General features: G+C 38.6%; 1 protein-coding gene across 3 annotated transcripts in view; it reads right to left on the bottom strand.

Moving 5' to 3' along the window:
• Nucleotides 1–15,886, bottom strand: part of slc12a2 (solute carrier family 12 member 2) — a 70,972-nt gene extending 55,086 nt beyond the window's left edge. Inside the window, exon 1 of one of the 3 annotated variants that reach the window (XR_007932151.1) lies at nucleotides 14,966–15,886. Coding sequence is in view for 2 of the 3 variants with exons in the window: in XM_051908807.1 (XP_051764767.1) it covers nucleotides 14,966–15,493 (528 nt within the window). In the remaining variant the exon portion in view is untranslated. The remainder of the gene's footprint in view (nucleotides 1–14,965) is intronic. The other 2 variants (XM_051908807.1, XM_051908806.1) reach the window with 2 other exon arrangements.
• Between the last annotated feature and the right edge of the window lie 223 nt (nucleotides 15,887–16,109).

The raw sequence follows: 16,109 nt of genomic DNA, 5'->3' as shown, positions 1-16,109 counted from the left end.
TCGGGGGACAAATGCTATTTCATCTGTTGTTTTTGGCCTCATCTCATCTAGTGCCATGCACTACTGACACCAGAACTATTACATCACCTGTGATGAAATCACGTCACAATAAAAAAATAAAAAAAATAAAAAACCCTGACAATCTGTGAGCACAATTAACATCTGTGGCCATCTTGGGGAGAAGACCCCTGTTGCAGGTCATAATACTTGGGTATCATTTCCAAAATACAACATTTGGACATGTTTAGTAGGGATGTGCACAAGTACTCATGACAGCTAGTACAGTGATAGTGACGATCAACATGAAAACCATGATCGATGTGACTTTAAAAAAAAATATATATATTTTTATGATAGATAATTTATGATTGTTTTTTTTTTTGTTCGTTTGTTTTTTGTACAAATGTAAGTTGTAATAGGGTCATTCTGGGTCAACTCAACCAGAGGTCCCCGGCTCAAAGTTTTGATTTTGTTAATATTTTTTCTGTATCAAGACAAACATAAATAGTGATGAAAGCCAAAATATTAAATGTTACAGATGTATATTTACTGAGTAATCCACTATTTTGTAGAGGGGGGGTGGGGGGGGTGCATCAAAATGACAATTTTCACCTGAGATTTGGAGTGGTGTAAAATGATTTTAGAAAGATGGCAGCATTGTTTGTTGTTTTTTTGTTTTTTGTTTTTTTTTTTTTACACAGAGATTGGTAGGTCTATTAGTAAAATCTGTTGACTTTAGCAATCTTTGTTTCATTATATGCCAACAATGACAAAAAGCATTTCTTGTGTTTTTTGCCTCAAGTTTGCATGCCTGTAACTCAAGAAGTATTAAAGAGATCTTATCATTCTTTTAGATTCTGGTTCTTAAACTTTCCTTTTGGTATCTTCATTTTAAAGGCCCTCGATGGTTCAGTCCCAGAGATATGGACACATTTTCAGTTGTCAAAAAAATATATATTATTATTATTATTATTATTATTATTATTATTATTATTATTATTATTATTATTATTATTATAATATCTATTGCATAAACATACCTGTCATAAATATTCATTTTCCAAAGTTCGCATGCCTGTAACTCTAAAAGTATTCAAGATATCTTAATATCCTTCCAGATTAGATTCTCATGCTTAATAAACTTTCCTTTTGAAATCTTCATTTTCAAGGCCCTATTTAGTTCAGTACAATAGATAAGGGGATCTCAAAGCAGCTATGTTCAAACTGTTGCATTTTACCCATTTTCAGTGATCGAAAACCAAATGTGGTTCACTTTGCACACAGCTGATACTTATGGCATTTAAAGAGGAATGTCTGAAGAATAAATAACTCTGAAACTAGACATGTATCTTGTTTCCCTCTATCAAAACAATTGAATACAACACCTCTCTGAGTGCCAAAACAAAAAAATTCAAGAAGTGTTAAAAATATCTTAATGTCATTTTAGATTCTTGTTCTAATGAAACTTTTCATTTTAATCTTCATTTTTAAGGCCCTACATGGTTCAATCTAATAAATATAGGGATGTCAATGCGGTAGCATGTAGTTACAATACTGTGTATTTGAACTCTTAGTAGCTTCAGAAGCTGTTAAAATGAACAATCCCTTCTTCCAATTATCCTTAAAACTGATTCAAATATAGATTCTTATAAAGTGTATTGTGCCTCAACTAAACCATCTTCAGTAGATTTTTGGTACTCTGAGAGTTGTTTTATGCAATTCTTCTGATAAAGGGAAAAAAAAAAAAAAAGGATACATTTATAGTCTCAACATTATTTGTTCTTCAGATATTCCTCTTCATCTGATTTTACTAATACACATACCAATCTGTGTGTAAAAATAAAATAATGATGCTGCCATCTTTCTAAATTCATTTTTACACCCCTGTAATATATTGGCTCCAAATCTCATTGTCATTTTGACCCCCCTCTATAAAATAGTGGATTACACAGTAAATATACATCTGTGACATTTAATATTTGGGCTTTTATCACTACTTATGTTTGTCTTTCTATAGAAATAACATTAACAAAATAAAACATTTGAGCCAGGAAAGTTTTCCGAAATTTGGCTGATTTGACATGGAATGACCCAATATTACTTTACCCGGGTATACTTTACCCAATATCAGATTAATGTCATATAGGATGCATTTGGTTTTTTTATTAACCCTCTAGCAAAGCGCTTCAGTTTACCGTTGTTCATTTACTCTTCAGTTTCAGCTCAAATAAAATATTATTGACTAAACATTATTGACTATAATTGGGTTAATACAGTCATATTCCCTTTTTATATGTTTTTTTTTTTTTTTACAAAAACATTGATATTAATAATCCAACAGTGTTATTTTTTTCTTGTCATGTTTTTTCCAACAGTAGGAATGCTTTAAAGGCACAATCTGTAAGGTTATTGTAATAAAATATATAAGAACCACTTGCACAGTGTGATATATTGCAAATAATTACATTATCCCAAAAGTTCCCAAGGATTTGTAAATCCAGAGAAATTCCAATTTTAAATAATGGCTCGTCCCTTGTCATTGTCGCCTACCAATGACGTAATATCCGCGCTATCCCTGGGTTTCGCTTGTAGAAACTATGGCAACTCACATGGACAAAATGTGAAAGTGTTGGTTATGCAACATCTAGCATGCCAAAAACCTTATCATAGGTCAACTGATGCAAGCAGGCTTTGGGATAAAAAAAAAAAAAGAAATAAAACAAGGATCAATATTGGCATGGTGTTTTTGAGATGGAGAGAGCTTCACAACAAACTTGGACTTGACAGAGACTCCGCTCTAGCATGTTTTAATAGAAGGTAAGCAAATATACACTATATTGCCAAAAGTTTTGGGATGCCTGCCTTTACATGCACATGAACTTTAATGACATCCCATTCTTAATCCATAGGGTTTCATATGGAGTTGGCCCACCCTTTGCAGCTATAACAGCTTCAACTCTTCTGGGAAGGCTTTCCACAAAGTTTAGGAGTGTGTTTATTGGAATTTTTGACCATTCTTCTAGAAGCGCATTTGTGAGGTCAGGCACTGATGTTGGACGAGAAGGCCTGGCTCACAGTCTCCACTCTAATTCATCCTAAAGGTGTTCTATCGGGTTGAGGTGCAGGCCAGTCAAGTTCCTCCACACCAAACTCGCTCATCCATGTCTTTATGGACCTTGCTTTGTGCACAGTTGCGCAGTCATGTTGGAACAGGAAGGGGCCATCCCCAAACTGTTCCCACAAAGTTGGGAGCATGAAATTTTCCAAAATGTCTTGGTATGTTGAAGCATTAAGAGTTCCTTTCACTGTAAGAGAGTGACCCATTCTTTCACAAATGTTTGTAGAAACAGTCTGAATGCCTAGGTGCTTGATTTTATACACCTGTGGCAATGGAAGTGATTGGAACACCTGAATTCAATGATTTGGAGGGGTGTCCCAATACTTTTGGCAATATGGTGTATATTTATATTTACATTTAATGTAGTAATAGTCACGTACAGATGATTTGAATAGATATGAATGTCAATAATAGCACATATAAACAATGTTGAGATACAGATATGACATGACAGCTGATAATGCATAGGTAGATTCACTTGAAAAACTATCAAGTGTTCGTAATTATGTAATTCTGTGGGTTATGCTGATGAAATTACACAGTTATATTGCACTTTGTTTGTAAGTCAGTTTTTAAAAGGTGAAGTGACAACCGAATTTAGCTGCAGTGTGTACATGGCCTTACATTATAGGACCAATGCCTCAAGTTTAGGTAAATTAAACTGGCTGACCTTGACCCTCCATACTGCCAGAGAGCATGTGAATGGTCTAAACCTTATTAGAAACTAACAGACTAACAGTTGATTCTGTAATTATACAAATATATGAAAAAAACAAATCCTTCCCACTGATTCTCTTATCAGCTATTATTACTATTAACTATTTTCAGTCCCGCTCCCGCAAATACGCAAATGTATAGCCTGTTAACTTCTCCCGCTCCCATCCGCAACAGTCATGTTTTGTCCAGCTACCGCCTGCATAAAAGTATAGATTTTTTTTCTGTACATCCACAAAACTGTTTCAAGTTACATGTCGCCTAGCCACAACCTACACATTCCAGCATAAACGCTCCCGATAAATTGTTATTAAATCATCAAAACTCACAAACCACTGTTAATTTAACATAAAAGCAAGCATATGCTACTGTGTGCATGGTTTGGCATGGCAAAATGCGTGCAAAGTGTACTCCCTTCATAATTCCTAAAAGGCTGCCATCTCAGTTCATCGCAATCTCCCAAAGCTCCGTTATTATCTATGAAGCTGACTGCACAATGAATCTTTCATAATGTCTACACTTTGTTTGTTATAATCAGAGGATTTGGCCAGCATGCAGAATTCAGAATTTAGCACTGAACAAAACCTCAGAGATTTTGAACGGTGAGTGGACTATCGAATCGTTTTATTCTCCCGCAACCCGCACACACACCCGCACACACACACACACACACACACACACACACACACACACACAGTACCTTACCGCCAGCACCCACACTCGCCCATCAAATCTAGTGCCGCGTCGCACTCTGTCGCATTGGGTCCTGTGGTTCCTGCGGTAGTCCCGTGAGAGTGCAGGTCTCTACTTCAGTCCTGAATAATATTCTTTAAAGAGCTTAGAGCTGCACGATTTATCATTAAAAGATCGCGATCTTGATTCAAACACCCACGATCTTATTCCTAAATGACAACGATTCGGCTATGTTATTAAACCTTTGACAAAATCATACTGGAACATTTAGATCTGTGTTGGTGCTGCCGCTGATCCAGAGAGAGCAGTTATCATGTTTAGGTATGAAACAGCTTCACAAACAGTCTTTTCAACCACACAGTATTGATTAGGGCTGCACGATAATGGTTAAACTGATAATCACGATTATTAATCACAATTATTCTATCAAAAAGGGTAATGTAGTTATGGCCATTTTCACGTTCTTTACCAACCTACACTTCACCCAAAAGGCCTGTAGGTGGCACACCGACTTCATTTAACCAACTATGATAACTTCGTTAGATGGTAAATCAATACAAAACACATGGTTTTGGTGAACGCTTTGTAATCTGTATTCACATTAGATTTTTAAAGCAACACAATTTGTTTGCAAATGAGACAAACCAGAGATTCAGATTGCCCTGCAAATTCATAAAGCAAAGAATGATGCTCTTTGATAAAAAAAAAAAAAAAAAAAAAAAAAAAAATGTCCCTGGCTAGGGGCATTCTAAAATACTCAACATGAAAAACACTTAATATCACTGTCTTAGTACATTAAGCCACGTTAAAAGACCAAACTCCATAAACATCATAATAAACCATACTGTACAGCAAAGCAGATAAGCCCAGAATATGAACGCAATGTGTTTAATTACACGTTGCTTTCCTCCCATAGAAAACCATTAAAGAAAAAGCTTAACGTCACTTAATGTAGCCTACTAAGTGATATTAAAAGATCAAATTCTGCACAAACCAATTTTTCTGTATAGTATGCTTTATTAGTATAGTGTTTAATAAGTTTGGTATTTTAATGTCACTGTCTTAGTACATTAAGCCACGTTAAGCGTTTTCTTTATGGGAGGAAAATGCTTAATTAAACGTGTTGCGTTCATATTCTGGGCTCATCTGCTTTTCTGTACATAGTATGCTTTATTAGTATGATGTTTACTAAGTTTGGTCTGTTAATAACACTGTCTAAATTAAGCCACGTTACGCGTTTTAGAATGTCCCAGTGGCAATATAATTTTCAACTGGTAAAACTGGTAAAAACTGGTAAAACCTTTAGGAACTTCAAAAGATAAAACAGCGAAACACCTAATATTATTTCCAATAATTCCAAACTATGTTCATTTTCCCAATTGAATTGTCACGCAGGTTGCAAAAGTGCATTCTGCAAACAGTAACTAAGGTGGAGATCCGTGTTGCATTTGTTGGAATTCATCGCTGAAGGTTTGATCATGGCAGATTTAGTCACAAATAGTACGAGTGGCTTGTGAAGAAACAAAGACTGGCTGTATGACACTTTCATTGAAGCAGAATTGCGCTGTGGAGATCACTAAACTACAGCGCATATGTTTGTTTTCAGATCATCAGCGCTTCTTCCGCATTTAGAGGGAGCGCGTGTATAGAGTTGCCAGATTGCACAGATTAAGTAAAACACCCGGAAGACAGTATATCTTTTTAAGGGAAAAGCTCTATTTGGGGGATTTAAGCTCTTTGCATCTGGCAACCACAAGCATATCCCAAAGAAAAAACACGTTTTCAGGATAAATAACGAGCGGGCCAATATCATGACGATTATTTGTAATCAATCGAGAGAAGCAGATATCGTTATCGCGATAAAAATACGATTAATCGTGCAGCCCTAGTATTGATATTTCTGTGTTACACCAATTCAAATTATCACAGTTTAAATTTACAGTTCAGATATAAACTCTAATGTCTATGGTAGTGAAATACAGCAGATGCCCTTTTGAAAGTAACTTGGTGCTTTAAATAACGATTGTATCATTACATCGTTAGGCCACTAGTTTGCAACAAGTGACTTAAAAAAAAAAAAAAAAAAAAATGATTCGTCATTGAATCATTCATTCAAAACATTTTTTTTAAATAATTCATTCATTCTAATTAAACATTTTTAAATAGACTAGTAAATTTTGTTATTTTATTTAGTTGTCTGTTCAGAATCATGGGAAAATAATCATCTCGATTTGAAACAAAATGATTCTCAATTTATTCAGAATCGTGGAGCTCTAAAAGTGCTGCAGTGGAATTAACTGTTACAGATGTTCACCCACTCGAGTGACAGCCACCCGCACAGACACCACAGGTTACACATCACTGAAACTCTTAGCAGCTTGTGGTCAGAAGTAACACCAAATCACCTGATTCACAGAGTGGCTTCACAGCAGGATCAAACATGTTCAGCTCATCTGGCTGCAGTTGCCTTCGTAACAAGTCTTTCCACATGTGGCTACTTCCACCCCTGAGCTGGATCTGTTTCAGTTTAACAGATATTCCACCCCATTTCTCATCAAATAACATACCAATACACGTTACAACAGACCAATTCAGTTTTCAGCTGAAATGAACATTAGATGCAGTAAAACAGCAACCAATTTTAACTCTTTTTGCAGAAAATTATTATTGCAGGTGCAAATTGTTAAAGCAAGCTTAAATGGCATGGTTGCTTCAGGAAATACGTTTGCTTTTCTTAACACTTTTGGGTATATTTAGGGTTTAATGTAGGTGGTACGTCATTTTCAAACGTGATTAACTTTTTAGCGCCACTCACCGGACATTTAAATTCAGAACTGCCATGCACAACAACCTACGCAAATAAAATCTGTTGCGGATTATAAAACTAAACTCGCTTTTAGCGCCACTCACTGGACATTTCACTTTGAAAGTATCTCGAAATGAGCAAGATGCAAGAGAATATTTTTCAGAAATATCATCAAGGGCACGCATTTCCAACAATCTTCTCACACTAAATTTGTCTTCCTGTTTGTTTGTCTCTCGCAGAATCAGTATTTCAACATCTATTTCCACTCAGTCACACTTCTGTAAATAAGTCCTGACAGGACTTTCTCGCTGGTCAATATCATGCTGCCTTAATCAGTGCGGCCATCGAACTTCAGTCACACTATGAAAACGTGCAGTGCTGAACACTTTCAGTTTTTTTTTCAACAAAGCCAAAATAAACGAGTGATTTGGTGGATGTTGGTGTTGCTCTAATGAAGTACTGAAACTGTTAAAGAAATGACTGGAAAACTGGACTGGAGTGTCGAATGTGACAGCGTCCGTTTGACAGCCATAAAAGACTCACTGGCTCACACATCAATATGTGTTTAAATTAACTGCCAGCAGCCAATAAAACACTTTCCATTCGGTCATGGATTTGTTGTACAGTGTTGTCCAGTGTGTAACTTCAATAGGAAAAAGCTTCAATCTGAAAGCATGATGACTTTAACATGACTTTACTAGTGTTCACTTTACATAATATTTCAAGGCAGAACACTTATCAAAATATCCATCTCACTGGTTTGATAAACAGACAAACAGAGGAATAACATCAGCCACTTCACATGACAAACTTGATTTCTGAAATAGTGCACAAGCACATGCTCAGATTATCTGGACAGAATTACAGATGATTAATTGACAACCATTATTGGACAAACAGAAGAAAATAGCTTTGTAAATTTCCCCACAGCTTAACTCCATTCCCAACAATACAAACAGCTGAACAGATGTATTTATAGCAGCAGAAAACACTGGAGTGTTGATTTACTAACAGCTGCTACACAAACCACACAAAAACAGAGCAAACTAACAGACAACAGACATTCAATGCAATTACAAGAGCTTTAATCTGCTTGCAGGGCCATGACAAATTACAACACGTTCTTTTCACTGGTTTTCTCTTCCAGCAAGTGGAGAAAAAAAAAAAAAATGCATGTCTGATCACTTGGGCTGCATTTACACTGGCACAAAAAAAATCTGATTTTTTGCTCACATCTGACACAGATCGGAAATTGTTGCACACGTGTAAATACAAAAATCTGCAGAAGATCCGAGCTATCTGGTTTTAAATCAGATACATATCCAATATCTGGACATCCGACCTACGTCTAAAAACGCATATACACTTCCCCTTGGAATTCCAAGCCACCACAAGGCGACACGTTTGCCTATAAAAAGATAACATTTTAATGTTGTATTATGAAGCAGACATGATGTATGTGCTCGCACTAAAACTCGCAGCTTTTTTATTGAGGTGGGTGGGAACTTTATGTCTATATATCTAGATATCTTTTCCAATAGGAAAGAAATTGCGCACGCACACATTCAGCAGCTGGTTTTCAACCTCTGCCCGGTGACTAGTGTTGTCAAAAATACCGGTACTTCGGTACCAAGTTGGTACTGAAATTTTGAAAATGTGACAATATCAGCATTTCAGTAGTACCGGGAGTACCGAGTATTCGGATATATTCGGTACCCACTGATAGGGCTGTGCCAGTATTTTACGTGAATATGACACGAGTGAAGCACAAAGCTTTGTTTACAGAAGAAATAGGCTAGTAGTTTAGCAATTAAATGTGACATCGCAGCCATGGAAACATTGTGGTTCATGTCGAATGAGAGAGGCACGGAAGTCCATACATTTAAGCTTTGTCGGCTGTTGTATTCGGGTTTTTTTTATATTTCAAAAATTATTTTATTGAGGTATATACACACACACACACACACACACACACACACGCTCCAAATATTTATATCTATGATTACCATCATATTTAATATGTTTTTAAAAATAGGCTAGTTAAATAAAATAGTGAAATAGTTCCAACAGACTTTCCTGTGGTACCGAAATTGGTACCAAGAACCATAAAATTTTTACTGGTATTGGTACCAACTACTGGAATTTTGGTACCGTGACAACACTACCGGTGACTTTTATAAATAAGCTTCACCACTGAAAACATTATATTTCTCAGCAATGAGGTGATAACTTTCCAGCTTCATACTCTCTCTCGTCATTCATATTCAAATTCATTCAAATAAATGTAATCTTACCGTGCTACTTTATTTCACTTCAGAATTGTCTAACAAGTCATAGATAAAATTACCCTTTTTCAGTCTATAGTCATTCAGTCAGATTTTGCACTGCAAAACATCCATGATAGCTATTAACTTATCCATGTTGGCAAATAATCATGGCCACCTGACGTGGAATATATAAATAATTTTAATAGCACAGCCATTCAAAACCTGAGGGTCTACCATGTGCGTATTAAAGCGATTACGACAATCATTTTGGGCGGGAATTAATGTAAACGCAGATATCAGATAACAGTCGTGTCTAAAGTAAATGTAAATAGGTGGGCCAAAAATAAAAAAATAAAATAAAATCGGATTTGGTTAAAAGATCAGATCTGTGCATTAAGACTTACAGTGTAAACGCAGCTTAGAGTTTACACTTGGCTCTTTTCTCCGATTGGATAGCAATCCGTTTGCAAAAAAGGACCAGGGTCCAGTTGTTTAGAAAGTTTAATCTGGATCAGAATTATCTAGATTTGGAAATACCATGTTTTGCTATCCAGGAACAGGTAATCTATCTTACTTTTTTTTGTTTGTTTTTTTTAGCAAAATAGGAATGAATCAACCTGATGCAGATACACACTTTTTCAGAGTACCAAATCTGGATTACCAGCTCCAAATGGGGTCTTATTCACAATGAAGGCTACTAGCTATATAATGAACAACAGGTGGAAGAGTCAATGTGGGTGACTTTAAGTGTTTTATTTAAAGAAAAAAAGAAAATAAACATCCCCTTTCATTTTCAATTTCCTTTAAACAATCAGACCCCTACTAAGGGACATAGTTATGGGGGAAAAATATGAAATGAGAGAAAAATCTATATACTCTAATGCTTTTGCATTCTCTCACAAAAGTTTTGCATTTTCCCCCCAAGAAAGTTTGCGTTCATTCACAAAGAACTCGTTTTCAGAGTGAACACAAAGACTCTTGGGGGAACACAAAAGCATTAAAATTATTTCTTCCTCCATCTCATATTTTTCCTCCCATCACAATGTGCCTTTAGAGCTTTCGTAGCTTCTCATGTGACCCACAACAAAAACAAACAAAAATACATTCAATAAAGGATGCAGTTGTTAGAAACTTTGACTGGTTAATCTCTGATAATTGTGCCAATGTAGTTTATATACAGTGATTACAAAAAAAAACACTTAAAACACTTAATTTTTGTTTGATATTGACAGCCATTTAGGGGATTATTTTATGGCACCAAGATCTTTTTTTAATTTATTGTACTGAAAGGCTTAATAGGAAGCCTAATGTCTACTTCTATTTTATTACTTTACCAGTTAAACTAATCAAGAGCAAAATAAAAATGTGCATATATATTACATGTTGTATTTTTTGACCAGTTTTAAAGTTATTACATTTTTGTTGCTGAAATCCACCCTTCTGCTAGAATCAGGATAATCCTGATTTTTTTTTTTTTTTTTAAATCAAAGCTATCCCAGTCTTACTAAAATGTTTTGAACACAAACTGACGATTTGATCCAGACCAAAACAAAGATTGGATTTTGTGATTTAATCCAATTTCAGAACCTTTTTTTTTTTTTGAACAACTCATTTTTAAGATTTGATCCAATCTGATAGTCGAAATCCAATCAGATTACTTTAGAACAACTGGGCCCAGGTACAAATGCCCTCCAAAACACAATCTGATCACTCAAAGCACTTCAAGAAGTGGTTTAAGATGCATTCCAGACATGACTAAGTGTAAATGGATCTGGTTGTTTAAGGCACATATGTAAATTTGACAAAAAAAAAACAAAAAAAAAAAAATGCGTGTGCAAACGCGTTATAACAGCTCCAGCCAGCCAGATACCACAACGCTATCGCAACACACATCTTCACAGATAAGGCCTGCTGGAGAAGAGCGCCTCTCTTCACAAAGCACATGCGCAAACCGCTGCAAATAAAATTGTTTGTCGCCCAATCACCTTCATGAATAAAGATGGTGAGCACTGCATTCTCCCACCAGTGCTGACTAGACTGGAAGGCTTAAACAGTGATGCGATCACTCGAGACACATGAAGTAACCACGTGTAAATACACCCGTAGTGTATTTAATGTAAGTAACAGCACACCTCTTAAGACACATGATTTGAGGAATCATTCATGTCTGGAGCACAAATGATGCAGGAGGACACAGTTTCATATTTAGCAATAGAGGTTTCATCACAACATTAGGAGAACTGGTACTAGTGATGCCAGAGTTCACAAACAACACTAACTAAATTGCCATTTCAGTCAGCTCTCAAAAACATCTATGATTCACTTTAGAAGGCAACTTTGTTCTGTCTCATGATTACTATTACTACTGCAAAAGAAAACAAGTGCAGTCAGAGTATTCATGTCTCAGCACACGCATTTCTAACACAGCAGAAAACGTATCTTCTTTCAGACTGCTGCATTTGACATTATTTTGATATATTTTTTTATATACACACACATCTTTCGCATCCGTTTATTTAACTAAGAAAATAATTCAATGGCTCTACTTGCGTCCTTAACTCAGAGGAGCTCTCTTACTCCATTTGGAATGGGTGCAAAGCTCAAATGAGTGGAAACTACTGTTAAAACATTTGTGCGTCATGTACTTCGTCTCAAAGAGGCTTTTCTAAAACTTGGCATCAAAGTTTGTTACAAATGCACTAAACTAGATAAGCTGCCAAGTCATAATAGCCAGTGTCGTCAGAGACCTAAATCGTCATGCCTCCGGCTAAAACTGCCAGGCCTTTCAGAGGAAATAGAGAGTGGGTTTCAGGGCTGTGAGACCATCACGGACACAACAACACAACATCTGCTGTTCATGTCAAATTAAGGGGTTTTTAAACAGACTTACACCTGTTATAGCAAACGAATCACTTTACGAACAAAGCCGTTTATCTATCTCAACAACAGGCTCATTGCACGAGAGAAACAAAGACTAACAGCAACAGACACACACACACTCTCAGCACTTCTGAGTCTAGTGTAAGAATGTAAACACAGCTTGGCCTTGTGTTTTCACAACAGTGAACTACATGTACAATGATACAGTGAAGAGTCTGATCTTCAGATAACATTTCCCATCATCACTGTCCTTAATGCACTGCAGTCACTGTGTGCACAGGTCAAAGGTCACAATGGTCCATGTTGACACTGTAAAGTGTTATAACGTTTCACACCAAGTCAAACATTTGATATTTGATATTGATATCAGAAGAAATTAGACATTTAATATGATACCTTGCCTTACTGACCATCACTTAATAAATACATGTTGCCTCATACAAAACTGGGAGCGATGGGACTAGAATCTGACATATGTGTTCAGTACTAACCCACTAAACTAGTGCCCAGCATGTGTGTTCAGTACCAACCCAATAAGCTAGTGTCCAGCATGTGCATTCAGTATCAACCCACTAAACTAGTGTCCGGCATGTGCATTCAGTACCAACCCAATAAACTAGAGCCTGGCATGTGTGTTCAGTACCAACCCAATAAACTAGAGCCTGGCATGTGTGTTCAGTACCAACCCAATAAACTAGTGCCAATCACATGCATTCAGTACTAACCCACTAGTAAACCATGTGTGTTCAGTGCCAACCCACTAAACCAGTGTCCGGCATGTATGTTCAGTACTAATCCACTAAACTAGTGCCTTGGCATGTGTTTAGTATCAACCCACTAAACTAGAGCCTGGCATGTGTGTTCAGTACCAACCCAATAAACTAGAGCCTGGCATGTGTGTTCAGTACCAACCCAATAAACTAGTGCCTGGCATGTGTGTTCAGTACCAACCCAATAAACTAGTGCCAATCACATGCATTCAGTACTAACCCACTAAACCAGTGCCCAGCATGTGTGTTCAGTACTAATCCACTAAACTAGTGTCCGGCATGTGTGTTCAGTGCCAACCCACTAAACCAGTGTCCGGCATGTATGTTCAGTACTAATCCACTAAACTAGTGCCTTGGCATGTGTTTAGTATCAATCCACTAAACTAGTGTCCGGCATGTGTGTTTAGTATCAACCCACTAAACTAGTGTCCAGCATGTGCATTCAGTATCAACCCACTAAACTAGTGTCCGGCATGTGCATTCAGTACCAACCCAATAAACTAGAGCCTGGCATGTGTGTTCAGTACCAACCCAATAAACTAGAGCCTGGCATGTGTGTTCAGTACCAACCCAATAAACTAGTGCCAATCACATGCATTCAGTACTAACCCACTAAACCAGTGCCCAGCATGTGTGTTCAGTACTAATCCACTAAACTAGTGTCCGGCATGTGTGTTCAGTGCCAACCCACTAAACCAGTGTCCGGCATGTATGTTCAGTACTAATCCACTAAACTAGTGCCTTGGCATGTGTTTAGTATCAATCCACTAAACTAGTGTCCGGCATGTGTGTTTAGTATCAACCCACTAAACTAGTGTCCAGCATGTGCATTCAGTATCAACCCACTAAACTAGTGTCCGGCATGTGCATTCAGTACCAACCCAATAAACTAGAGCCTGGCATGTGTGTTCAGTACCAACCCAATAAACTAGAGCCTGGCATGTGTGTTCAGTACCAACCCAATAAACTAGTGCCAATCACATGCATTCAGCACTAACCCACTAAACCAGTGCCCAGCATGTGTGTTCAGTACTAATCCACTAAACTAGTGTCCGGCATGTGTGTTCAGTGCCAACCCACTAAACCAGTGTCCGGCATGTATGTTCAGTACTAATCCACTAAACTAGTGCCTTGGCATGTGTTTAGTATCAATCCACTAAACTAGTGTCCGGCATGTGTGTTCAGTGCCAACCCACTAAACCAGTGTCCGGCATGTATGTTCAGTACTAATCCACTAAACTAGTGCCTTGGCATGTGTTTAGTATCAATCCACTAAACTAGTGTCCGGCATGTGTGTTCAGTGCCAACCCACTAAACCAGTGTCCGGCATGTATGTTCAGTACTAATCCACTAAACTAGTGCCTTGGCATGTGTTTAGTATCAATCCACTAAACTAGTGTCCAGCATGTGTGTTCAGTACCAACCCACTAAACCAGTGCCCATTATGTTCGTTCCGTTTCAAACCAGTAAACTACTGTCCGGCATGTGTTCAGTGCAAACCCACTAAACTAGTGTTCGTATTGGTGTACAGTACTAACCCACTAAACAAGTGTCCGGCATGTGTGTTCAGTACCAACCCACCAAGTGTCCGTACTGGTTTACAGTAACCCACTAAACAAGTGCCCTGCATGTGTGTTCAGTACCAACCCACCAAGTGTCTGTCTATGTGTTCGTTACTAACCCACTAGTGTCCGGAGTGCGTGCGGTGTAGCTGTACCTTGTCGAGCTCGTCGTGCAGTTCTGAAAGGGTAGGTCTAATGAGCTTCTCGCCTAGCGGAGCGGCGGTCTGCCGGTAGAAGTCTATGTTGGGCACGGCGTCGATGGTGTTGTGTCCGAACGTGCGGAGGTAGTAGGTGTTGGTGTGGGTGTCGTAGTGATGGTGCTGCTGGCCGCCGGTGGAGGAGTGCAGGCTGCCTTCGCTCATCACCGTGTCCCCATTCTGCGCGCTCTCCGCCGGCGCGGCGTCCGGACTCGAGGCCGCAAAGTTCACAACCCGAAACCGGCCCTTGGCTTCCTCGCCGCCAGCTACAGAATCCCGAAGTCCGTCGGACGGCGGCTCGGTGGCGTACGCGGGTGGGGATGAGTCGGATGTGCCAAGAGTCTGACTGTCCCCGGTGGATTCTGACACCAGATCCACCTGAAAGCGGCTCTGGCTCGGTGTCGGACCGGCGGGTTTGAGCGCGTCAGGTTCGGGCGCAGACAGATAGTCGCCCGGGGCGGCGAAGGGCGGAGGTGACGCTGACATGACGAGTCAAAAAAGCTTTCCAAAAGCTGATACTGTCCGTTAAAAGTGCAGAGGAGCCGATGGGTTTGACTGAACGCACACACTGATGCTGCAGGAAGACTAAAATAACGCGCCGTGCTTCCCTCCGAACCCGCAGCGCGACGCGCACATGCGGATGCAAATGGAGAATAGCAACACGTCCAGTCAAAAACTCCTGACAAGTTTGACGCGCAGCCCGGTGTGTACGCTCACAACGACTATAAAGACCCAGATGATCTCTGTGAATTGAGATTTCCGTGGCTAATTTGCGCCGTGATGCTGCGCGACCTTGCCGCAACTCCTCCTTTCGTGCCCGCGAGTCTCGCTGCTTTATACGCGCACTGCAGCAGGAGGACAGCGATGCTTGGTGACATCGCGAGAGAAGGCGCTTTCGCGAGATTTGCCCGCTCCATCTCTTGTACTGATCAGGGGTGGAGACTACAGCAGGATCACACACTGGCAAATGAGAAGTTGAGTCATAGGCAGATTGCCATTGTATTGTGACATTAAGATGAAATATAAGTGTATAGCTATATATTTTTTCTTTTTAGAAAAGCAATATATGTTGGTCATATCATATCATATTTATCTAGAGAGA

Source organism: Ctenopharyngodon idella, chromosome 10, assembly GCF_019924925.1.
Source record: "Ctenopharyngodon idella isolate HZGC_01 chromosome 10, HZGC01, whole genome shotgun sequence".
Taxonomy (NCBI): Eukaryota; Metazoa; Chordata; class Actinopteri; order Cypriniformes; family Xenocyprididae; genus Ctenopharyngodon; species Ctenopharyngodon idella.
This window is presented reverse-complemented; position numbering and strand designations above follow the sequence as displayed.